Source organism: Monomorium pharaonis, chromosome 4 (genome assembly GCF_013373865.1).
Source record: "Monomorium pharaonis isolate MP-MQ-018 chromosome 4, ASM1337386v2, whole genome shotgun sequence".
Taxonomy (NCBI): domain Eukaryota; kingdom Metazoa; phylum Arthropoda; class Insecta; order Hymenoptera; family Formicidae; genus Monomorium; species Monomorium pharaonis.
In genome coordinates this window covers 29,069,977-29,097,191 of record NC_050470.1, presented here as the reverse complement: position 1 = coordinate 29,097,191, position 27,215 = coordinate 29,069,977, and the positions used below count along the sequence as shown (strand labels likewise).

At 32.3% G+C, this 27,215-nt stretch overlaps 2 protein-coding genes across 2 annotated transcripts; one reads left to right on the top strand and one right to left on the bottom strand.

Moving 5' to 3' along the window:
- Window positions 1-168: 168 nt before the first annotated feature.
- Window positions 169-27,198, bottom strand: LOC105840778 (CAD protein). Its single transcript, XM_012687838.3, has 26 exons — window positions 26,730-27,198; window positions 24,423-24,561; window positions 23,889-24,168; window positions 23,388-23,698; window positions 21,960-22,527; window positions 21,512-21,745; window positions 20,567-21,211; window positions 19,698-20,250; window positions 18,917-19,292; window positions 18,409-18,835; window positions 18,093-18,291; window positions 17,521-17,672; window positions 17,189-17,293; window positions 8,743-8,991; window positions 7,199-7,450; window positions 6,740-6,904; window positions 6,398-6,559; window positions 5,936-6,107; window positions 5,399-5,514; window positions 3,956-4,376; window positions 3,016-3,359; window positions 2,718-2,859; window positions 2,293-2,363; window positions 1,840-2,018; window positions 1,209-1,413; window positions 169-975 (listed from the first exon to the last, which is right to left on the bottom strand). Exons 1-26 carry the CDS (start codon window positions 26,848-26,850, stop codon window positions 751-753), a joined length of 6,813 nt encoding a protein of 2,270 aa, XP_012543292.1. The 5' UTR covers window positions 26,851-27,198; the 3' UTR covers window positions 169-750.
- LOC105840779 lies at window positions 8,985-17,440 on the top strand. The gene is made up of 4 exons (XM_012687840.3): window positions 8,985-11,705; window positions 12,786-13,084; window positions 13,628-15,447; window positions 15,664-17,440. Exons 1-4 carry the CDS (start codon window positions 11,488-11,490, stop codon window positions 16,276-16,278), a joined length of 2,952 nt encoding a protein of 983 aa, XP_012543294.2. The 5' UTR covers window positions 8,985-11,487; the 3' UTR covers window positions 16,279-17,440.
- Window positions 27,199-27,215: the final 17 nt, after the last annotated feature.

Here is a 27,215-nt window from a genome sequence, read left to right as displayed (position 1 = left end):
AAATCTTAACACGACAAATTTTTATAAAAAATTTTAAAAAAGTTATACATATAAATTTTATATGCATTTTATTTTATTCAAAAATTATAAAAGGTAAAACGCATTTAAGATGTATTAAAAAATTAAATTTAAATATTAAAAATAAGCGAATTACGTTAAAATTTAAAATTTTCGAAATTTGTAAAAATTGTGCTGCAATGTATCAAAGCTTCGTCAAAATTACAGGCGTGTATATTAGTTTAATAAGAAGCATTTAATTAATTTAACAGAAAGTATTTAAAAATATAAAAGGTTTAAAAAACAGTTTAAAAACTAAAAACGTTATAAAAAACGAATCTGTAATTAATTATATGTATGCTTTAATTTGTACTTTTTTATGAATTTATCTGAACTTATCACTCTTTTTAAATGGGAATCAGTATTATTCATTGAATAATTTGATTAGATAGGCTTATGTCAATCAGTAATATATGCACATTTTTCAATAATAATCGATTCCGAACAGTAAGAATATCCAATTCGGAACTACTAAAAACCAATGAATGATCAGTGATGATCATAGTCATAAGTTATAACATTGAAAATAAGCAAAAACAGGATTTCACTAATTCAAATTTAAAAAGCACGGTTCATATTGGAATGCTTAAAAAGATATTCAGCTTGGTTCTCTCGTATCGCATCACAGTAGATATGGCAAACGTGTGTTTTCCTTGGCACACGTCGCTGACCTCTTTCAGCAGGGTTCTTGACCTACAGACGACAGTGACCACAGTCAGACCAATTGCGTCCAAGGATCATGGCCAGCAATGCCATGCGTACGTAGACCCCGTTTTCCGCTTGCCGAAAGTAAGCTGCCCGTGGATCAGTGTCGAATTCCTTGCTTATCTCGAAGACACGTGGCAGAGGGTGCATTACTGCCATCTTCCTCTTTGCTCGAGACATTAGCTGCGGGGTTACTATGAAGAGTCCGCACATCTGTTGTGTATAATGAATACGTGTAATAATTTTTTTTTGACATATATGTATATGTTTCAAAGGATTAATAATTATCTTAGATAATTTTGAATTATTAACGTGAATGAGTTTTCAACGAAAGTACATATTGAGAACACAGTTCATACAGGCCGTTTTGTGATAAAAAGAAATGAATGTGTAATAATTTTGCTTTCCTGTTAATTCAATGTCGAGTAAATGTCTGGAAGACTCACCTTTTGATACTCTTCTTGCGTGGCGAAACGCTCACTTTGTATTCGCGTCATATAAAGTACGTCGGTGTCGGGTAAGGCCTCTTCCAAACTCGAGAATCTCTCTTGTGGGATACCACGTTCGGCTACGTAATTAACGACGTGATTCGGCATGTCAAGGCCAGGTGGATTAACATAGCGAAGTTCTACGTTGTACAAGGTTAGCAGCCTACATCAGAATTCAATAAATTATGTGTGTTAAAAAAAAGACGCCTTGGCTTTAATAAATAATCATGAAGGATAATTAAATTGTTTGTAACTGAAATTAATTTTGAGATTTATGATTATACAAATTAAATTTGTCTCTCTTTTTGGAATCATGTGTATTCTTTGATTTTTATTGTCAGTTATACGGATATTGTGTATTTTAACATACGTACTGGAAATATTAAAAAATTTATATTTTATTATTAAAAATACATTTTATTATATTTTATTATATTATTATATTAGCTAGATTCAGTGCTTAATTATGCTTGAAGATTTATTTTATTCTTGCAAAGTTTCTCTCGCAATATCCACAATTTTAAGTTTTATTAATTACTTTGGCTTTGATTTTATTAATTACTGAGTACAATCTTTTTGTCAAACTAACCTTGCAAGAGAATGGACGGTTCTACCATTTTTCAAATCCCCAACCATAGTAATCGTAAGACCATTCACAGTTCCGAATTCATCTCTGATTGTGAAGATGTCGAGCAACGCTTGTGTTGGATGTTCACCAGTTCCGTCACCGGCATTCAATATCGGTTTTCTGCAGTACTGAGTTACTCTCTGTAAATTATTATTAATATAGGCTTAAAGAAAAAATATAGCTATATAAACAAATTTTTTAGTATTTTTTGTTAACATAAAAAAATGTAAAGTGCAAAAATTTACAATAACCATATCACACTGTTTGTTTTTGTAAGAAAAACTAAAATTTTCTAGATGAAGTTATAAATTAAATATTGCAAAAAGAAAACTCGAAAATAGAATTTATTAATCATTATTATTATTATATGTATAAATTTATCATAATCTTTCTATATTTAACTTTAATACTCACTGTTGCTGCACCTGGCTCTGAGTGTCTGAGTACAACAACATCTGCATATCCGGCCATAACCGTTACTGAATCTAAAAACAATATATAATTCAATAACTCATTAGGTAACTGATGAAAGATTAAAAAAGCAATTACTTAAGTCCGGCATTTATTATAAATATTTATTATAAATTGTCTTTATACACCCTTATAAAAATGTAATACGGGACAGTATTAAATTGGTCAATAATTATAATATTACTTATTTTAAGTATTAAAAATGTTAATAACAAGGTTTTTAATACGTAAAATAAGTATTCATTACTGGCCAATTTAATACTGTCCAGAGTATTATATTTTTACAAAAACATTGTAAGAATTAGAGGATTTTTCATTTCAATACATTCTTCGAGGATTGTATTTTTATATGGAATGTCTCTATAAACCTTCTAAAGTTTCGCCTTTCTTCACCGATGATGTAGTCCCATCCATGTATATTACTCGACCACCGAGACGTTCCATTGCGGCAGCGAAACTGCACGATGTTCTTGTGCTGACTTCGTAGAAGATGGAAGCCATAATCTTTCCCTTAATTTATACATTACACTTTATTTTTTAAATTAAAAAACTAACTAATAATTTTATATATTATTAAAAAATTCATGACAAAACTATAGAATTTTATGATTTCTATTTATCATCAGATCATTCGTAATGAAAACTATATCATCTTTTAGTAGTTACCTTTAAAATATGATCCAAGGGTCGCTCTTTTCTGATAGAATTTCGGTAAGCTTCTGCTAAGGAGAATATATCTTTTAAAATTTCTTTGTTGAAAATATCCACAGTAATCACGTGATGTCCGATCAGACTGTTGCTTGTGTGAACAGTTGGAACCGAAGCAATCGCAGTCATAAGCAGATTCGGATTACTGTCGCTTTTGTACCTGGTGACATTGCTCATAGGCAACGGTGAGATAGTTCTTTGAGACGGTAATGTCTTGGAATATTCTCTGTCTACATCTGTGTACGCTGCAAAGTGAACGCTCGACTTGCATGATGCCGGTTGCAAGAGATGCGTAAACGATTCTGACAAAATATTAAAAATTAATTAATTTCACATTTTATTGGTTTTAGGTAAAAGTTTTAAATTATTTTGGTTTTTGCAAAAGCAAGATACGCAACGAAAGAAGTAACGCTTTTGAGACATTGAATCTTATTATATAATATTATATATCTATCAATCAAATATAATATATCTATCAATCTCGAATGTGTCTTTACAAATATCTTGATAAATAATCTTTTTGCTTGATATTATGAAAAACAAATTATTAAAATTGTAAAATGTATAACAATGTAAGTGTGAACAAATATTAAATATATATTAAATAAAATTTATTTTTAAAATTTAAATTGATCGCAACTAGGCATGGATTCTTCTATCAATAAATTTTTTCTCTTAATGTCAATTTAAATAATACTGGTCCGAAAAAATTGGTCAAGTAATTCTAATCAAAAGAAGTGTTTTTAAAATAATTTTTAATCTGAATTCGTAAATAAAAATATTCTACAACGGTACATTAGCGCGTCTAAAAAATTATAAGACACTTTATTCTGATCAGAGTTACTTGACCAAAATTTTTTTGTCAACTAGAATACTTGGTTTTTTTGCATTGTCATACCAGTTTGTTCATCTTCGTGCAAATCGACGTGTATGCTAGGTCTTTCGTAGTTCGGAGATAGAAGACTATCTAGTGACAATGGTTTGTGGACGACCGCATCAGACTGAAGTTGATTGGATGCTGTCGATCCGTAAAGTGTTGGTGGAGCCTTTGTACTGTACTGTATGTCTCTGATATCTTGACCGAATCCAGGATTCACTAGTATTTGCCCTTCGATGTAAGCGATCTCTCCTCGTAAGACTACTCTGTGCACAGAACCGCGAATTGTCATGCCAGTGAAAGGCGTCCATTTCGATTTACTGTACGACATTGCTTCCGGGATGGTCCATTCATCGTCCAGATCGACCTCGACGTATGTGTTACGTTGGTCGGGAATATTGAAGATTCTTTTGGGATTTCGATACAATTTGTCTATAATGTCCTATAATCAATAAACAACAGTTAATAACGTTTCAGTACTGTATAATATATACAATTTTATTAAAAAAAAATTAAAATATTTGTATTTTTTAAATAAAGTAATTGATAATTTTCTTTGTATTAAATCTTATTATATAATAAATCTAAAAACAATACTGTTTTAGGATAAATGTCCCAATTACTAACAATTTTCAAATACTGGAAATTTGATCTTAAATGTTTTATTAAACATATAAATTATATATATTATTACATAATTATTATACATGCAAAAAATTATAATCTTGAGAGGCACAATAAAATGTCATTACTACTATTTTTATTTAGTTGTATTTAATTTTACATAAATTTCTAAAGCGTCTACTTATTATTATAACAAGTATTTTGTTATACATTTTATTAAAAATAAAACTTTGATTTTTTTAGTAAAAAACTACATTTAAGATTTCCAATATTTGTGACACTGTAATTTGGTCATTTATTCTACTTCGAATTAAAATTATTTAATATTTAAAAATACTCGACAAAAGTGTTTTTACTATTAGTGTCGTAAGTGGATCTTCACGCTTATCTCAAAGACTTATCATTAATTTGTAATGGAAGAAATGATAAGCATAAATGTGAGATAATGTTTAAGAAAATCTTTGGAAATTTCAGAATTTCTTTTCAAAAGTGAAATAATTTCTTGATGAATTAATTCAATCTCCAGATTATTACACAAAATCAAAACATTCACATTATATAAGTATTAAAAATTATAAAAATAGCATATTTATATAACTCATATCATTTTCGCAAAATTGAGATAAAGAATTTGTCCAACAAGTCTGTTGAACGTCATTTTAGACGTTTATGCGTGCTACGTCATGTTAAGTATAAAACGTATCTGGGATGACGTGTACGACATTCGCATTCTTGAGAGTAATTTTCGCGTTATCGAGTAAATGTCGTTATCAGTATTCCATTCTCATTACGTCAGCCAGATATTATTAAAAATTATATTATAATTAAAACGGAAAGCACCTCTATGGTCAGCCTTTCTTCATGCACGGCGTTCAATAACAATGGTAGCATAGTTTCCAAGCCGGGAAATCCTGGTGGTGGTTTCTCAGAAGACTTCTCTTGCACGGTATGAGGGGCTTTACAATGCAAATCAATGTTTTAATAAAAACGTGTCTATAGATAAGTGTATAATTGTGCAATTTTTCGCGTTAGGAGTTATTCTTTAATATCGTTGAATAAAAATAAGTTTCGAATGATCAAATCATTTATTTTTATCGGAACACTAATTGCTTATTATTTCTAAACAACTGCAAGTATCCGATATAATATCAATGCCTTGGGACAAAAAGAATATTCTTGTATGACTTAAAAGCCAAACAAAATAGCCGTTACATAAACATGGGACGTTAATTCTTTTATCTTCAGATCATAGAATAATGCTGCTCGTTATCGTTTCAAGGTATTGAATTGAATTTATTCTGCTACGTGACTGCTACGCGAATGTTGTAAAAACTACGGCTTTTAATTATAATTAAAACAATAAATTTACTAACATACCGTGATCGGTAGCAAAACAATCGATAACATCCATATTATCCCAGAGAGCTTGTTGATCCTCCTTTGTTCCCAGAGTAGGCCTTACTTGACCTCTTCCACTGCCTATTCGCTCCAGGTCATCCTGGCAAAGGAATAAATGGTGCGGACATACCTCGCACGTAACTGCCAATCCCTAAGAATACATAAATTGATATCAATATAGATTTCATTATGTTTTAAATGTATAACAACAGTTTCTATAAGAGAATTTTTATATATCTAATAAAATTTTGTAATAAGAACATTTTTTAAACATAATTATTTGTGTAGTCTTAATCACTATTAATTTAAAAAATTATTTTTAAGTTTCTTTGGTCTATTCTGTTTTTTATATACATCTTTTATATACACTTATTTTAATTTTGTGACCAATTTCTTTCTTTCTTTCTTTCTTTCTTTTTATTGACATATAAAAATACTCACATGTTCTTTTGCAGCGCGAATGATTTGTATTTCCTCTTTACGTGCTACGTGACACACATGAATTGGCCTGTTGTGCAAACTCGCTAGCAAGAGGACTGCAGCTGTGGTTTGTCCTTCTGCGTGCACGCATAAGGGATGCTTTTTTGGCCAGCTTTCGAAATGCTATGAAAGAAAAGCAGTTATATATAATTTAAAATATAAATATTGTTTTAATTATATATACATATTTTAATTTTATGTATAAATAATATATTAATTATATATCTTAGACACGTGCGTATTGAGTTAATTTTGTTAAAAAGTGTTAGAAATAAGAACATATTCAATATTTTAATAATTTACCTTAATCCAAACAGAGAGATCAGTGAGACGAAGTGTTGTAAATGTCTCGTTTAGGTACATCTTTAGAGCGGCTACATGCGGTGCTAATTCTCGTATATCATTGTAATTATCAGATGAAGCGCCGGCGAAGAGTGCATAGTCACATCGTGATCCAGCTGCAGCTTGCTATTTAAGTAGAAAGTACGCGAGATTTCGTTATTATATTATAATTTATTTAAGATTACTCTTAAACATGATTAAAATTTAATTGGATAGAACTTTATCAATAATAAATATAAAAAAAACGTAAACAAAGACTACACGAAATTGATTAATTTTAAAATATCTGTATAAGAAATCAACGTATATCTGTATAAGTATAATATATTCGTGAAATTGCTGATAAGTAAATACACATGTATAATAAAGAATGTACGAAAAATTAACAATCAACTTTATAATATCTATATAATCTCTTACCGCCTTGGCGATAGCAAAGGTCTTATGATCCACTACAGCAGGATTGGTATTAGGCATCGCAAAAATTGTTGTTATGCCTCCAGCGAGCGCTGCCGCAGTGCAAGAGGCGAAATCCTCCTTGTGAACCGCTCCAGGATCCCGAGTATGCACATGCACATCGATAAGACCAGGTAATCTGATCATTTTGCGCGATGACATGCAATCAGTGTGAGTTTTCATACGCGGTGCTTTCCCGCCGACCATTCTCAACGCCTACACAAAGAATAGAGTAAGCAATTATTATTATTTATTATTCTTTTAGCGTATATTAATCTCTAATATTTTATGGAACAAATTATGATTCTTGTAGAAGACAACACGATTATTCACACTTGATCAGAGAACTTCAAATTATTATTAAAATTGAAGATCTTTCTCTATTTGACTGTTTTGGACAATGTGAACGCTAATATTGATTAAAAAGAAAAAAAGATACTGTCATAAATAATATTAAATTCTGTTATTATTTGCGAATGCACGGAAAGAATAATTTTATTGAAATGTTAAAAAATTTAATAAAATACAAAAAATAATTTTTTTAGATCATTAAAATAATTATATAGGGCACTTAAGTTGGTTGTTAGAATGTCAAAACTTTATTATATTAGATTTAATATTATGTATTATTATTTCATAGTTACCTACATTATTATAATATACATATTGCTTTTTATACGTATACGTAAAAATTTTAAAAAACTAAACATGACTTTTTATATTAGAATCTTTTTTGATATCTTATCAATAAAGTCATTTGGTATATTATTAATGTTATCTATATTTCGATGTGTGATATCGACAACTAGCACTTTTAGTCTTCATTAAAAAAATAAAACTCATTAATTAATAAAATTAAAAGAATTATTAATAATTTTTAGACAATAAGTTATTAAATAACTTAATTTTTAATTAATTTAAACTTTAAATAATTTTAATGCAAAAATTTTGTTTACTTATAAATTTGTATTGTTACAATTTTAATTAAATATGAATATTAATAATTTTTACTGCTGTAATAGTACATGGTATTTTTAAAAAATCTCAATAACTTTTTACAATAGTATAAAAATTAAATATAAACTTTAAAATAAATTTTAATATACAATCGTAAAACATTTTTTTTGTTAAATAAATACTAAAATATAATATATTTGTTGTTAAATGTCTTTTTTTTTTTAATTACGATTCTCAATATAATTTTAAAATGTAGGTGAACTTTGAACCTAATATGCCTTATCAACAATGTGATGTTGTAAGTAAGAGTGAGTAATATAATCTTGTTTATCAGAAACGATCTCTGATCACTAAACGCGGGAGTGATATAAAATGTAGTTTTAAATAAGAAGGTAACGTCAACACCACATACACACACATACACACACACACAGAGATGTTTTAATCATATAATTTTATCAAATTATTTTTTAAAATAAGATTTTATTTTATACACCTTTTTTGGATTTTTTATTTAATATTTTTATGTAATCAAAAACTTAAATACTTACTTCAACCAGGAGTTTCGCACATTTAACATCTGTGATTAAAGGCACTGAATAATCAACCGCTAATCTTCTCGTCCTGTAACCGTGTGTCATGAAATTGGAAACTCGTCGAGCACCGCCATTTCTCATCGGCAGATTGATCACGAGATCGAACTGCTTTTTCGACAAGAAATCGGCGAGATGTCGAAGTTGGCTTGGGCTGGAATCCTCGTTTACGGCGAGATTTTCGAATGTCCATTGCACTGGTTCCACCTATACAAAGTAGAAATTTGTTACAAGATATAACGACAAAGTTGCAATAATTCAAAATCTGTGATGATAATTAGGAATTGATATTTGAAAGATGAAATACATTAATTTAATAAGTACAGTTTTATACAAAAATACAAATGAAAATAATAAGCAGTGTATATTAAAATGTATGTATTATAATAAAATTATGATATAAATATATTTGAATAATGCCATAAAGAAATTTACTCTTTATGATATCATTAATATTATAAACTGCATTGTTATTATCATATTTTTGGTAATAGAATGTCACTTGACTCACTATATTACATTTATTTTATAATTTCGTATTTAGTGTTAAATAAGAAAATTTACGATAAATTTACATATGAGATATTCTATGTGCATTATCTTCCCGCGAACTATTGCACTTTGTTCATTAAAGAATGTATATGTTATATATATGTATATCACACAAAAACAACTTAAAATATTTAATAGATATATAACATTCCAAAGATGGTGGTTATCATCGTGATAATAATCGCTACTTACTACTAAAGTATTGTTTGCATATTTAATCGCTTAGCGACTTGAAGCCTCGTAATCTAAATGTAGGTCCACTTTAATATGGCAGAAGCCTATGATTGTATGGAAGAAACAAAAATTCAATATTTAAAAAACTTGCATTAATTTTATATTTGTAACATGTACGAATATAACATCATATACTGCAATGTTTAAAAATTGTTTAAAAAGTATAATAATTTGACTGCCATATGTCATGCACATTTGTCAATGTAAAGAAATTAAGCTTTTAGTATATTTGCAAATTATATTCTTTAGAACTATAAAGTAAAAAGTATGGAATTATTTCAAATAATTTTATTATATGTATTTAGTTTTTTTATTGTATTAATTAGTGATAGTGATTCGAGAGATTATAAAGCTATATCTTGTACGGAAATTAAAAAAAATTCAGATCTTACTGGTCTCTGCACCACTGTGCGCCGCGATCATCGAATTGGATATCGATCGGTAGAGATTATCGACAATCAATTGGTTTATCAGAACATTCTAAAAGAAGCCTTGAATCCTTACCTTGAGCGATATCTTTTCTCATCTTTCGGAAAGACAAACGCTGCCCGTTTTTAGGGCAATTGAAAAGATACAATACCGACTGCATTGCAATGCTCCGGATTAATCTGCAATTTGCCGAATTGCTTCGATATAAATTTCACGCACAGATTAGATAACGGTAGCAACTTTTATTGGCAATTTGTATTGCTGTACGTGACGTCAGTAGACAAAAACGTTACCATTTGTGGACCAGTACTATATATCCTACACGAAGCGATTCTACGAAATTTGATTGCATTTCAAAGAGAAGAACGCAAATTCGACACGGGTCTACGTACGATAACTTGCGAGGATTACATCAGCAATAATTTTATTACGATGATGCTAATAAAAAGTCTTTCTTAATTTAATGGAAACATACATCATGGCAATTTTTCTGATCTCTTGGGTGCGCGTAATTATTTGGATAGATAATAGTACAAGAAAAACTGATTACATACGGTCGGAGTAGAAAGATTACATCAAGTAATCCATTAATGTTACCGTAATTTAATCATTGTATAAATAACTTCTCTTATTCGTTGTAACTTGTTGTAACTTGCTACTTGTACAAGACTGACATACATTTCTGTTAATCTTTTTATTAATATTTTATAATTATTTTTTAGTATTATATTTTATAATAATTAATTAAACTTATTATAAATTATTAACTAAAAATTCAAAATAAGAATTTATTCCTTACATATAACATATGCGTTATTAGGTCAGTAAGTATTATTAGTGAAAAGATAAAACGTGGTATTACTGATAAAAGTTACTCGTTAATCAAGAATTAATCTATGCGACAATTCTAGGAAATAACGTTAGGAAAAGAAGAAGTGTCGAAAGGATACGGGGAAGAAGTTATGAAGATTGCTTCAAATATACTGCTGGCTGATATATTGTATCTATAATTATATATGTCCATCTCACGATAAATGATATGGAACTGCTAGACATTGGTGGACTCGGTGGAATACCAAAATTTTATCTCACCCGATGCCAGCGCGATCTTTCACAAGTATTTTACATCGGTCTTGTTTGTCGATGTCCAATAGTAAGCGGCCGATTAAAAGTGCCTGTGCTCGATAACGTGATAGCTATTTATCGACCCCGACACCCCGCGAGAGGACTACTGCCTCATCGGTCATCGACGTGTCCTCACGCGTGCACGCACAATGCTGCGTTTCCGTGTCCGCTGACCTTGAAACTAGGATGAAGGAGCGTGTCGGTGACCTCTAGTGCATCGCGATCCTGAGGACGCGTGCTCCACGTGAGGACACTCTACGTGACCATCTCTCTGTCTCTCTCTCTTTCTTTCTCTCTCTCTCTCTTTTTCTCTTTCTTGTGTGAGTGTGTGTACTTTGTTATGTCATTGGGCAAAAAGAGACAATGGGAATCGTAAATTCGATAAAGAAAAGTAATAATAACTCGGGAAAGAAGAATCGCAACAACGGATCCAAACAACAGAATGCAGCCAGCAAACGGGTGGACGAATACTACGAGGATGTGGAATTGATGCAATTGAGGATGGCCGTTACAAACAATCCCAACAGTTTCATCCTAAATAATCTCATGATGTGTATCCAGTTCTTCGAGAATTACGAGGAGTAAGCACTCCCGTTTTAATGCCTTTTTCATGGTGATTTATTGCAATTGTGAGATAATAATAGTTCACAGCGCAATTGTGATCAAGAGTGTAAAGAAAAAGTGGGATATGCATAGTATATATGCATAATATATAGAGTATATGTTATTAGCATAACAAATAATCTCAATAAATTTATTCGGAATAATAAAATTTAATATACTATTAAATAAATAGCAAATGCAAGCTGTAATAATAATAAAATAGCGCAACAATGAAGCTGATACTTATAGAGAATAATATTATAACTTGTATATGTCTAAAAATTTATTGGGGACTTTGAAATTATTTTAATTATATGTTTTAATTAAAAAATTATCAACTTATCTTAATTTAATTTAACCTAATTCTGTAAAAAAAATAATGTACTTGACGTGATATCAAAAGTGATCAGAGGAAGTGTTACTCAAAAATTCTTTACATTGTTTTCACGATTATGCTCGTTGCTATGAGATAAGAAAGTTTCAGTAACATGTAAGAGAAAATTTAATAACAGTTTTGAAATGACAAAATAGGACAAAAATGATAAATCTCAAAATTGCGATTAAGGCTTTGTTTTTTAATTATAAATCCTTTAGGTACTTTTTATGTTAATATTCAAATCTTTATTATAATTAAGAAAAGAAAATAAATCGCTATTTTTGTATTCTTGATTTTTTTGTTTTAATTTGTCATCTAAAATTACTCTTTAAATTTTCTTCCATATGTTACCAAATGCTCTGTGTACATATACATACATAAATATAAGTATACCTCGATAAGAAGTTTTTGCAAATAATGGCATTATGAATAGTCTCTTTTACTATTTGTGCATTATAATTCAGGAATAATTGTATATTAATTAATTGCACAAAGAATATCAATGTTTCATAAAAGATTAATATTTCTCTATATATTTGTTTTCTCAAATATATCCTCATAATTACAGATTATATGTTTTTTACAGCATTTTGTTATCCAATTTTATAAAAATTTTCCTATCGGGGTATGCACTAATATTGACATTTATTCAAAATTAATTATTGCAAAACTGCTTTTACAGAGATATAAATCAAATTAAAGAGAGTTTGGCGTCGACCTACGAAAGCGAATTAAATAAAGTATTACCATCTCAAAAGCACGTTCTAATGCCGGACGTTCTTCAAGAGCATATTTCGCAAAATATCGCATTCACTTCGAAACGACAGACCGGTGATCTTATTATCGAATCATTGCAACCCATCCGCATTTATGTTGTGCATGACAATATCGAAATTACAGAACAACATTATTCATCAGAGTATAGTAGCCTAAATAATGGGATTACGTATAATATGATGGTGCAACCAAGTGAAAATCCTGGTAAGTAAACTTGATTTATAAAATATCTCATTATTTAGGATACTAAAATTTAAATATTTAGTAACATAAATAATGAAATATATTAGTTACTAGGCTAAAATATTTATGCAACATATAAAATATTGGGTTGCCTCTTTGCTTCTTTTTAGAATATATTCTTGAAGTAGATTTGTTTTCAATAAAAATGTAATGTCAATGGTTTTTAAACTATAAAAACATTTTGTTCAAAATTCTAAGAATTTTTGCAAAACAAATTTTAAATACAAACACAAAGTTTGGTTTTCTCCATAATTTAGGATTTAAAAGAGGCTTTAAAATTATTTATATATAAGTATATTATAAGATTTTAATAATGTGTTCTTTTCAAGCTATTATAAAAATTTATTGGTTTAATATTAAAAATTTGGCAAAATTTAGAAGTTGAGAGTTAAATGTAAAATTTATTTTACTGAGAGAGATGGCGCTAGTTAATATTTTGTGTATAAGAAAAATTTTATAATAGACAGTAGCATTTAATTAAAATTACAAATACTTTGTCGATAGGATACGTGCGGTTGCGACGTCTCGATGAAATGCCATATTCGAGAAATTCCAATAAAGAAGATATCGATCCTTCTTCAACGGGAGATGATGACGAGATATATTATGGCGATGCTGAAAGTGTTTACGGTCGTAATTCGAACATAATGCTTCCACATCAAATCAGAAAGAGAGGTTCCCAGACCTCTTCACTTTACAATGCCAGATCTCTGCCCAATCTACATGACGATGAGACGATAGATGAAGACCAAGTATCTCTTTCGCGCAAAAATATTTACGGTACCCGATCAAATCATGACATTAAGATCGAGTCTGACTCTGAACACATGTTGGAAAACCGGAAGAGTCACAGTAAGAAAATAAGATCAAAAAACGAACTGGAGGTTAGAAAAGGCTCGCATTATCACCGATCCGGCATGGCGAAATCGGCAAGACAGAAAGTTCGCAGTCTAGCAAGCAGCTCGAGTTCCGGCTACCGATCCGGGCCTTGCGATAGCGATAGCGATTGGAGTTATCAAACTCTGCCCAAATCCAACATTCAAGCTCATAACGTAAATCACGAGAGTGACGCGAATACACCGACGAAGATCTATTCGAACGCGATGATACCGACGCAGTGTTTCAAGAAGGTGAGAATCAACAGTGATGGCAAGCTTTACATGTTGCGACAGGAGAGGAAACCGCAGAATGCAAAGCAGCTTCGCCTCTTGATAGCCGAAAGACAATATGACTGCGACGTTTTGTATACCAGCAGTAAAGTATTTATGAACTACTTCGTCGACCTTTTTGTGGACCAGTTGGCCGAGCCACTGGGTTTCAAATCGGAAGATCTGAATCACGTGGAGGAGTCGATTATCTATTGTGATAAGATGATCGAATCGCACAACAATCCCAGGCTACGTAGGATCGAGTCCTATGAGATCTCGCCGACGATATGGCTGCAGTGGCCGGAATATGCACAGGAGTGGTTGTTTAGGTCGCGAAGCACTTGGCCCGACTACAACGATGTCAACAAAGTGAAAGACTTTGGTTGCTACGTGGTGCCTGAAGACTCTTTGTCGAGAAAGAGACTTTTTCTGTCAACGGAATTATCTTGGCATCAAAATGTCAAGAAGAACATTCACGAGGAAATCGAGTGGCAACTGACGTTTCCAGCTGCGGAACGCTATCTGGAGACCTGCATGACGCGTTCTCAAGTGCAAGTGTATCTGATTGCCTTGATGCTTCACAAGACTTTTTTAAGACCAATCCTGGACACAACGACCGGCTTGACGACTTCTCACATTAGGAATAAGCTCTTCTGGTTGATCGAAGAGGACGACCGACCCTCTAAGTGGCCTGATAATCGGACCGGCGACTGCCTGCTCAAGCTGCTAAGGAGTCTCTATCGTTGCATCAGTCAGAACGAACCAACTCTGCCGGATTATTTTCTCCCTGACAAAAATGTGTTCAAGAAAGTGCCCTCTGAATATCTGTTGCATAGTCAGAAGCAACTGAAGAGGATAATCGAGAACCCTATAATGTATGTGTTTCACGCGATGGAAAATATTAAGTACAGCGACAAGTTTTTTCCTCGATTGAACTTTACAAAGCTGTTCAATATACTGACGGTAAAGCCGTTGGTGGCCATAATAAATCCGGCCCTAGATATGCGCTTGTCGCAGCAGAGGTTTGACGAATCCTGCAGGGACGAGATCTATAACAAATCCGGTGGATTCTGGAATAAGACCCGAACGAGGAGTTCACACTACAGCACGCCAATGGTCGCAAACAGAACGCTGATCACCCCGCGCAAGGCCACGGACTCTATCGTCGAAATCTCGGTGAGTTCCTCAAGCGATAACCTTATCGCATTGGCGTCCATAATGAGCAATCCAAAGCAATACATTATTGTCGTAACTAATTGTACCAGACAAAAAAAGCGCGAAGTCAATTCATGATGCTACACGACTTTTCGAATCTAATCTTATCAACCTTCGTGATTAGTGGATCACGACTAATTCACATTCCCGTCTCGTTTTTTTCTTTCTCTCTTCCAGGAACGATGCGCCGAACTGGAGGGTGTAAGGCTGACCGCATTATTGGACTTCTTCATCACTCATTTTGTTAAAATGGCCAAGTGCTGTCATAGGTATCAGGCTTATCAGCAGAAAAAAGTTTATCTCGATCAAGCGGATCGACTGTCGATCATTCTATCGGAGATGACCAGGTACAAGGACGATGCCAAGGCTTATCGCAAGGAGATCTATGCTCTGAGGATGAAACCGATGACGAATTTAACAACGAGATCACCGAACGATCCGCCGGAAACGCCTAGGAGGAATCAAGAGCCTATATTCAGCGGCGCCTTGAAAGATCGTTTTACGAAACAATTCGCTGAGATCATGAAACTGCCAAAGGACGAGCAATCGCAATCTAGTCATGAAGATCACACGAATAAGGTCACGAAAACGGTTACCTCCGAAATAGATGTAGCGAACGAGAGAAATACGCAAGAGGATACTGCGAGCGCGATTACGAGCGAAAACGAGGATCCTTATACATCTAGGATGCCTGTATCGAAGGATCACAGTGACGACTCGGCCTCGAGTACAATACAGAAAGTGGTCTCTCTAGCGGACAATCAAAAGGAAAAAACATATACGTTCGTTTAAAAATAGGGCGTTCTGTGGAAAAGAAATACAAGACAGATATTTTATATCTTTGTATTCAATGATTACGCTTGAAGCAGAAGAACGGTATTTATTATTATTAGATCAAGAGTGATTGATAATTAATTTAGTAAGTAATCGAGAAAGACTGAGCGTGCTTATCGCATGCTTGCGAATTGTCGATATTCAATCATCGCGTTATGCAAGAGCGAACACACACACACACACACACATACACACACACACACACACACACACACACACACACACACACACACACACAATAATTAGTGATAGTTAAAGTAATTTATACAAATAGCGCTGCAATGAGTTTATCAAGCCAAGTCCCTTTTTGTAAAATAACAATGTCATTGTAACATATTGCCAGTATGCTTAGTCTAGTAGATCAGATTGCTACATTAAGTGTTAAAAAAAAAATGAATCTTTTGTTAAGAAATATTTTTAATTTAAAGAAGTTGAATTTTTATATCTCATTTGTCATCCACTTGTCTTCTTAAACATTTTCTGCTGACAAATCTTATACATTATTAAATCTAACGATTACATTGCTCTCACTATCTTTTATTTCGTTATCATTAATCTCATTATCTTTAATTTGTATCTATTAACCGTTTATGAAATCCTTTATTTTATCATAATCAAATGTGATATCTCTCGAACGATATATTCGTACTATTAAATCATATATTTCACCATATTATAATTTAAATTGTAAAAATTCAACAAATTTAATTGATGTACGAGCACATCTCTCAAATAGTTTCTCCTTTTAATAATTCTTGTAAATATTACGTGTGTAAATAATTTTATTTTCGCGTAACTAAACGAGTGATAATTAAATATTATATGAAGATGATATAACAAACAATAGGTGAAAAAATTATTTACATACCTCAACACCATGCTCGGTATAAAAGTCAGCGGTGCCCATGCTGGCATACAACTTGTATCCCATGTTCTTTAAATTTCTGATAGATTCCAGCAACTCCATTTTATGCTGAAAACAAATCGATCATTTTTATCCTGTTTTTTTTAAATGAATGCAATTTGCTTTATTATCAATTGGAACAATTTAGCGTTGCAATTAATACAAGACATTGGTATTATTATTGTTTATCAGTTTTCAAAATAAACACATTCCTATTTATCTTGTGAGATCTTATAATAGTATATAGATAGTCAAACGCATTAATAAAAAAGTGTTTTTTTTTACAATATAATTACCTTAAAACTTCCCACGGAAAGTAAAATGCCTCTCTCAGGCATGTGAAAACCGGTGCTTATCATGCCTTTCAGGTAAGCTTCATAACGATTCTCGCCGAAACAAGCTACTTCTCCGGTAGATACCATCTCGACACCCAATGTTACATCAGCGCCTTCAATTAAGTCAATAACAGTATTAATTTAGATAATTTTTTACAAATTACATTGTAAATTAATTGTTTTAGTAATGCCTAATAATATTCTTTAAATGAGCAAAGCTTTTTTTTAATTTAATCGTTTTTACAGAAAGTAATTTAAAAGCAAAGTTGAATTAAGCAAAAAGAAGATTTTATTACACAAAAGTATAAGAAAATAAACATGTTAGATAATTAAAAAAAAAACTAGAACATACAACAGACCAAAAATTTGAGAATACTAGCAATTTTCTTGCAACTACCGAAAAATTGAATAGCTTTTTGAAAAAATGGTATAAAGTTTTAAAATCCATTTTGAAGAACAAAAATAAAATTTAATGTTTAATGTTCTTCAAGTATACGTAGATTTAAATTGTAAACTGTATATAAAACTTTTACCTGCAAGACGAGAAAAGGAAAACTGTGGTACTTTCAGGCCAACTTTTCCACAGCCTGCTAAAACATCTACGGGTTCAACTGTTTCGCCAACGATTAAACGGGTTGCCATTGCAACGAAATCATGATCTAAAGTTTTCGATACAAAAGGGAAAGATCTGGATACTCTTACGTTGCATTCAATCACCTTCAGCTCGTTATCCTGCATTAATTATTTAAAACATAATAGATTATTTCAAATAATAAATATGTACATATTATTAAACTTCTATTAGACGATCAATTTTTTAATACAATAAATAAAATATGGGTCATGTACCTTCGCAATTAGCTGCATGTTGAAAGGGCCAGTGACTCCTAAAGATGCTGCTACTGCTTTTGAGATACTCTTTATCTTTGCCAGGGTTTGCGTGTTGATATCCTGCGGTGGTGTTACTAACGTGGCATCACCCGAATGAACACCAGCATTTTCTACGTGTTCGGATACCGCCATACACAGGATGATTCCCTCGTAAGCCACGACATCAACATCGATCTCCTTCGCCTCGAGGATAAATTTTGATATTACTACGGGATGCTCCTTGCTGACCGCGCTCGCGCTTTTCAAATAAGATTCGAGATCATGATTCGAGTAAGCGACGTTCATCGCAGCTCCGCTTAGCACGTACGAAGGTCTCACGAGGCACGGATAGCCGACTTCCTCGCAAAACTCAATTGCGGACTTTAAGTTTGTCAGTTCTTTCCATCTGAAAGAAAAATAAAACTAAGCTGCAGGAATAATCGCGATAAATTTGCAATATTTATCCATATTTAGTAAAAGGTTGTACCTCGGCTGCGATATACCGATGCTGTCGAGCATACGAGAGAATTTAAAACGATTCTCAGCGCCGTCGACGGACTCCGGAGAGGTTCCAAGAATTCGAGCCTGCTGTCTATGCAGGTCCATGGCTATATTGTTAGGTAGTTGTCCGCCCATGGATAATATGATACCTTCAGGACATTCACAATCGTATATATCCATCACCACCTCGAAGGAGATCTCCTCGAAATACAGTCTATCGCTCATATCGTAATCCGTACTGACCGTTTCCGGATTATAATTCACCATGATGGTTTTACGTTCAAGATTTCGCAATTCACGGAGACAACTAACAGCACACCAGTCGAATTCTACTGAGCTGCCGATTCTGTATACCCCAGAACCTGAAAAGAGATGTAGCATGTAAATTTTTTAGTCGCAATAGTTTATTTTTTAATTATGCTTATACCGACATTAGATAGATCTCTTTTTCTTTTATAAATAACTATAAAAACATTACACTGATAAAGAACGCGATTATATACAGATCTATGCCATATTTATTGCCAATCAATTGTCGATATTTTATATTATCAAGAAGAAACAAAAAACAATGTTATCAGAAAGAGAGAAACATAATTTAAGTTTAAAAGTAAAATTTCTCTGTGGAGATCAATAAAATCTTATAAAAATTTATAATTATTTTTAAAGAAAAAAAAAATCCTTGTTTATTCGGTTTTTCTCGGTAATAAACATCCTGATCAATATGCAATTGTTTATCATTATAATTATTTATTTCAACGCTTTACCTATCACCATTGTGTAGCCACCAGGAAACTCGACATCGTGAGTAGTGCCATTGTACGTTAAATAAAGATAATTTGTATTGGCCGGCCATTCAGCGGCCACTGTGTCAATTTGTTTGACCATCGGTCGAATTTTATTTTCTTGCCTTTGTATTCTGACAGCCAATTCGGAGCTCTTTACTATAGCGGCGATCTGCTTATCCGAGAAGCCATTTTGTTTTGCGCCCAGCAGCAAATTGCTCGTGAGTTTCGTATGATCGACATTTTCCAGGAGCACGTAGTAGTCGATGATGTTCTTCATCTTTTCGAGGAACCAGCGATCTATCTTGGTGAGTTTGTACAATCGATCGATCGAGTAGCCGGCTTTGATTGAAGCCGCCAGAACAAACATCCTCTTATCGGTCGGCTTCTCCAACTCTTCGTCGTTTGGCGATTTCACGTAAGGATCGAAGCCATTCACATTCTCATTGACCATCCTTAATGCCTTCTGAAAGGCTTCCTCGAACTTACGACCGATTGCCATTACTTCGCCCACACTCTTCATAGAACTACCAATCTAAAAAGTATTCAATATTACACAAATATAAAAAAATATTTTTTAATATAAAATATGTATTTATTCTTAGTTTTTATATAATTATTATTATTATTAGTTTTTAAAAGATTGATTAAAAACTTAAGAATTGTATCAATAGTTTTAAAATTTTGTTTCTAATAATTTCTATTTAACGTTTAATCTCTAATGTAATGGAGATATCGTGTAGCTGACTGATATAGTCTTACCCTTTCTACTATTGTTAATTTAACAATATCAAACAAGTCATATCAGTAAAGCGAATCACAATTATATACATTAGGAAATCGTTCATTACCTTCGTACTGACGCGATGAAATTTGCTGAGGTCCCATCTGGGAATTTTAACCACGCAATAATCAAGACTCGGCTCGAAACAAGCCGTCGTCTGTTTGGTAACAGAATTACAAATATCCGGCAGGCGTATTCCAAGAGCCAATTTAGCGGCGACGTAAGCCAGAGGATAGCCTGTAGCTTTGCTGGCCAAAGCCGAACTTCTGGACAGTCTAGCGTTCACTTCAATGATGTAATATTCCTCGGAGAATGGATTGAGCGCGTACTGTATGTTACATTCCCCGACGATGCCAAAATGCCTGATGACCTTAATCGCGGTAGTTCGCAGCTTGTTGTAATCTCTATTTGACAGTGTCTGACTCGGCGCGACGACGATCGACTCGCCGGTGTGTATGCCAAGCGGATCGACGTTCTCCATGTTGCACACCGTGATGCAGTTGTCGTACGCATCGCGAACAACCTCGTACTCCACCTCCTTCCAGCCTTTCAGGGATTTGTCGATTATTAATTGACTGGAATGAGCTAGAGCTTGTTGCGCTAGTGTTCTCAGCTCCTCCTTCGTGTTAGCGAAGCCCGATCCGAGGCCACCGAGCGAGAACGCAGCGCGCGCCATTACGGGGTAGCCCAATTTTTCAGCAGCTTCTAATGCCTATTTGGAAAGAAATTATTTATCAAAAATATATATTGGCGATACATTAAGCGATATATAATCTCCTGATTTTATAAAACTATAAAAAATTAAAACATTTCTAAATCAATAAAGCTAGCTAATTACAAAATTAAAGTAAAATTACAGATTTGAAGATTACAGATAAATTACAGATTATTTTTTTATGATATATTGACAAAGTATTCGTACTCGTTAATTTTATAAGATTGTGATCATACAGAGCGAAGAAATATTTCAAATCTATAAAAAAAAGTCACTTCTGTAAATTTTTAAATTTACCTCTTGAACGGAATACACGGCAGCACTCGGTGCGACTCTTTCATTTATCTCGCTAATACGATCCGCGAAAATCTTTCTGTCCTCGGTTTGTATAATGGATTCGATTGGCGTTCCTAGAATTTTAACATTATATTTTGCAAACACGCCGTTCTTCTCAAGTTCCACGCCACAATTTAAAGCCGTTTGTCCGCCGAATGTTAACAAAACACCATCGGGTCTTTCGGATCGTATTACCTAAAACAGATTATTGACCAAATGTTTTTTTCTCTTGTATTTCAATATTATATGTATAATTAAAAATATCTATCTCTCTTCATCACAATTTAATAATCAAATAAAATATCAACGATATTTAAAGACATATTGTTGCATTATTCAAATTATAGTTATTAGTGATAAGTTATTAATCTAAAAATATTTGTTCTTTGAACATTAAATACAAATTTACCTGTTCTACATATTCCGGTACAATCGGCAAAAAATATACTTTATCAGCCATGCCTTTCGACGTTTGTACCGTGGCAATGTTAGGATTTATCAAAAGAGTCTGTATGGATTCCTCTTTTAATGCTTTAATCGCTTGTGAGCCAGAATAATCAAATTCACCAGCCTGACCAATACTTAGCCCGCCCGATCCAAGAATTAATATTTTTTTAGGCTTTTCCGTTACGATCGAAACCGAAGGTCGATAGGCCAGTTTCTCGGTGAGTTTGTTCTTCACGGATTCGTAAGGACGATTATTGATCTGATCTTGCACGCATTCTAGAAACACATCGAAAAGACATTCGAGGTCCTCAGGCCCTGCTGTGTGCTCCGGATGAAACTGGACGGAGAAAAAGGGCAAGAATGAGTGGACTATGCCTTCATTGCTGTTGTCATTGGCGTTGGTGAAAAGAATCTCCCAATCAACTGGCAATTGGGCAGCATCGACGCAAAATCCGTGATTCTGCGAGGTCATGTAACAACGTCCGGTTTCGCGATGCGTCGCCGGTTGATTGTGGCCTCGATTGCCATATCTGCAAAATAAATGACAGACATTGCCTTGTAACAATCGACTATTATATTTTGTATTGCGAAAAAAAGAAACTATTCGCGCATGACGGAACAATAACTTTTCTTCAAATAAAAGAAACGGATAGAACCGAGAACGTTAGAATAAGAATATCTGGATAAAAAATGTAATCTCTAATGGTTTTACCTTTTTGGTTTTCAAACATTTGCTAATGAATGACATATGTAATTCATATGACGTGTAAGGGTCTAAACACAATGCCAGGCAACAAACAATAGGAACAGAAATAATGAAAGAGAGAAAGGATCGTCTTCTCTCTTTCTCTCTTTCTTTATTTCTTATTCCTATTGCCTGTTGCCTGGCATTGTGTGATGGCCTCAAAGGCCTATTTTACTATTTGTTATTGCAAGGTACATTCACATATCCATTTCTATCTATATGCTTTAATCTGAGTTTAATTTTCTTTTTATCTCTTTTTTAGAATACCACATAGAAAGAACTATTTAAAATATCTAAAAATTTAACTGGATATAGATTTAAAAATAATTTTATTCAAATATCAAAATAATTATGTATGTTAACTTGATGGCTACTAAAATGTTAAAACTTTTTACAATATTTTTAATTATGTTTAAAAAATGTAATCCAACAAAATTATTTTTACATTTATATCTAAATATTTAGAAATTTCAGCAAAATTATTCTTTCTATATAAAAATAAGAAAAAACCCGAAATTAAAATTAATTTATATTAATAGAAATAAACAATACAACTACCCACAGTACTTTACAATCATTTACGATTACGTTTATGCTATTTTAGAACTGTTATGTTATTATAGCTCTAGTATATATAATACGTACTGCATTTTATACGTGACACAGCCAGCGGCTATGGACAGCAGTTGATGCCCAAGACATATGCCAAAGATAGGTTTTTCCTGCTTAAGTATCTCTCGGATATTTTCTACAGTCACTCGACACATGCTGGGATCACCCGGGCCGTTGCTGAGAAATAAACCGTCGTATTCGGCAGTTTTTAAATCGTAATTCCATGGTACGACGTCCACGCGAGCACCACGTTTCAACAGACATCTGAGTTGATTGAATTTTAAACCACAGTCGACTACGCAGATACGAGGGCTCCCATTTGGATTATAGGTTTTTGTAATCGGCTGAAAGATATCATATATATTTATATGAAAGTCTCTCATGTTAAAAGATAACATCGCTTTTGTAAAACAAATCTTACGAAACCGTTTAAGTATTTGTATTGTAAGTACTACGAGAATACGTAATTTTGGTACTAATAATTACAAAAATATAATAAAATCATAGTATCAGGTAATATTTTTTTTACTTTACCTGAGAAACTTCCGCAACGAGATTTCTTTTATTAGGATCTTCTATAGCAAGCGTTTTTGATAGAGTACTTGGAGGTTGACCCAAAACTATCCTACCTAATATAGTACCTTTTTCGGTAATAACTTTTGTCAGTGCTCGTGTGTCAATCTCACATATCCCAGGAATGTTTTGCTCCTTCATCCACTCGGATAGCGTCTTAGTTTGTCGCCAATGGCTAGGCTTTTCACAAATTTCTCCAACTACAAGTCCAGCAGCCCAAATACGATGGGATTCAAACCAGCTGCATCAAAGTTAATATTTTAACAATCAATAATAAATAATATTTGTCATATTAATATACGTACATTATTTCTGTATCTATTTTATATTATTTTCCTCATTATTTTTATTGTAAATTTTACGACAAAAATGTAAAAAACGTATTTTATGTGTCACGTGGCAAAAGCTACTTTGTTCGATAAAGGAAGATAAATAAAATGTTATTGCATAAAGTCGTTAGTTGATATTGAGTTAAATTTGATTGCAGCCACTTACTACGGTATGCCGTATTCATCCTTTTCGTCGTCAAAGACGCCATAGTTTCCTATAAGCGGGTATGTGAGTACTAAAATCTGAGCATGATAAGAAGGATCCGTGAGTGATTCCGGATAACCGATCATACCAGTTTGAAAAACTGCAAAAAAAGTAATAATTCTTATATTTGCGCACATGTATACATATTATCATACTTTTTTGCATGACATATTTATAGAAAATACAAATAAAATCTTGCATAATTGATTAAAAAATTTTTATAAATTGACACATAATAGTAATGTATATAGTTTAATATAAACATTTTAAAGTATATTATCTACTGATAGCATCATCATTGATTAAGATTGAAATGTTAATTCTATTTTCGCGCGAAAAATTTATTATCTCGCGGACTTTGAATTTTCAATTAGTTTTTATTATTGACGATGGTTACAATATTACGCACATATGTAAAATATAACAAATGCGTTTCAAACATTAATAAAATGTAAACATTTTAATTATTATTTTAATATTAAAAATCTTTATTATTTTTATATTATTTTATATCCCAAAATTTATAGTCTAACAAAAACAAATAAGATACTGGCAATAGGGTGTAATATATTAGGAAGAAATTAATTACTCGATTTTTTGAATAAAAATTTTTCTGTAGTTTTCTATTTCTTAGCTTGCAACATCGTCAATGTTGTGCAAGGGCGCGTAAATAAATTCGAAAATTTTCCGCTCAATATAATCTGACGTGAAGATTTGTAAGTGAGAATTCATTATGTATTATATGTGTATACATCACATCAGCAAGTTTGCATAAATTTGAAAGATCTTTTGATATCTCGTTACATGATATACGATTACAGGTCACGTATTCGTTATCGCATAAATTAATCGCGTAAATTAATTAACAATGTATCAATACTAATATTAATATTACATATATATATATATATATATATACACATATATTGTATATAAAAATGGTACTTGATTAGTACAAATATGAATTTTATATATATATATATATATAGCAAAATATGTCTATTTTAAAAGATCGCATCTACTATTCTTTTTTCTTTTACTTTCTCCCGCTTCTATTTAGAATTTATCTTAAGATAAAGAAATATACTAAACATATATCTCGTAACTTAAGACTAGTGAGATTTAACCAGCAATGTCTATCTAACAGCCACATGTTGCGACGTAATCATTTAGATGGCTTATCACCGGTAGTCGGCTGGAAGTAATAACGAATATAAACCAGTAATATCTCTTTGAATAAACACTCTAAGTTTTGAGTAAAAAAAATAGTATTTAAAATAATAATTTGTTTAGTAATAAAAATATTTAAATATACAATGTTGTTTTTTATTAAATTAAGAAAGAGTTTTTACAAAAAGTACAAATTTCAAGAAATTTATATTGTTATATGAATAAGAAATATATATTAATATATTTTTAATTTTAAAAAATTACATTTTAATTTATACATAATTTAATATCAATTTTGATATATGTTCAATTAAAATAGAATTTTTAATTTTAAGACATAATATAATTTTTATTGTAACAAGTCTCTTGCATATTAACATTAATTTGTCAAATTATCTTTTTTAATAGATTTTAAAATCAAAATTTTATTATTATTATATTAAATTTTTTAAAGAAGTACATATATAACAAAATTGACAAATTAATTAAATAACATTAAAACATATTTTCTATTAAAAATTTATAGAAAGCCATTAAATTAAAAAAATTTTTTTTATTGATGTTTTGTTTAGTGGTAGCAAATTAATATTACGTGTTTTAAAGGTTAATAACTGCAGTTCTACTAAGCATGCTTAGTAGAAGCTTCTAAAAATGTTCTAAATGAATATTTTTATCATATCTACAACATTTACACTGATAAGAAACAATTTAGGCAAATAGTAATTTTGTCTAGCACAAACGATTACTTAATTGACAAACGTTGTATCATTTTAGAAGCTATAATGTTGAAGATGAAATTTTTGCGCATATTTAACTTTATAAGCAATGACACCACGTTGTAAATATGTTTCCGACCAATAACAAAAATATAATTTCGTTACTATATGCAGTCAATAAAATAAGGATAATATCACTCATAATATGCTAATATCGACAGGTCTCTATTATGCAAATCAGGTAGTATGTTCTTATAATACTATCATGTATAAGGCTTTCCGGTTTAAGGAACCTGGCTCGGAGGCAGGATGCACGTGCACATGCATACGACTCCGATTTGCAAGAGGAGCAACACGTGTTCACGCTCCCACGTGAACTCACCAATTTCACCATCGACAGGCACGTCGGCACCGAAGTGCTTTCCCATGAAAATACTACCATCTTCCAAAAGAAGATAACTGTTCGTCGCGCCATTGAGCCCAGCGAATGCGTCGCTGGACATTTTGAATTCTAATGTTGTACTTTTCGCACGCACTGACACACTGCGTTCGTCATGAGCCGGGATCGGACTTTTAGGCTATCAAGCTAGTCCAACCTTCTCCTACGAGGCGATATGGGCGCCGTTAAAGCATAAGTAAATGCGCGTTGTACGACCAATTGGCGCGCAACGTTCCCGCTTCGAAGCGTAGAAGCTGCTACGTAGGAAGAAACTCTGCCACGTCATTGGACGCTACGGTAGTAGAAGTATCGAACGCTTCGCCTTGGCGGGAAAGTTTCATTGGCCGACACTTCGAATCGGCCTCTCAGTTCTCGCCAATTCCAGCTTTAATTTATAATTTCAGCTTGAATGTTCGTAAGAAATTGCTC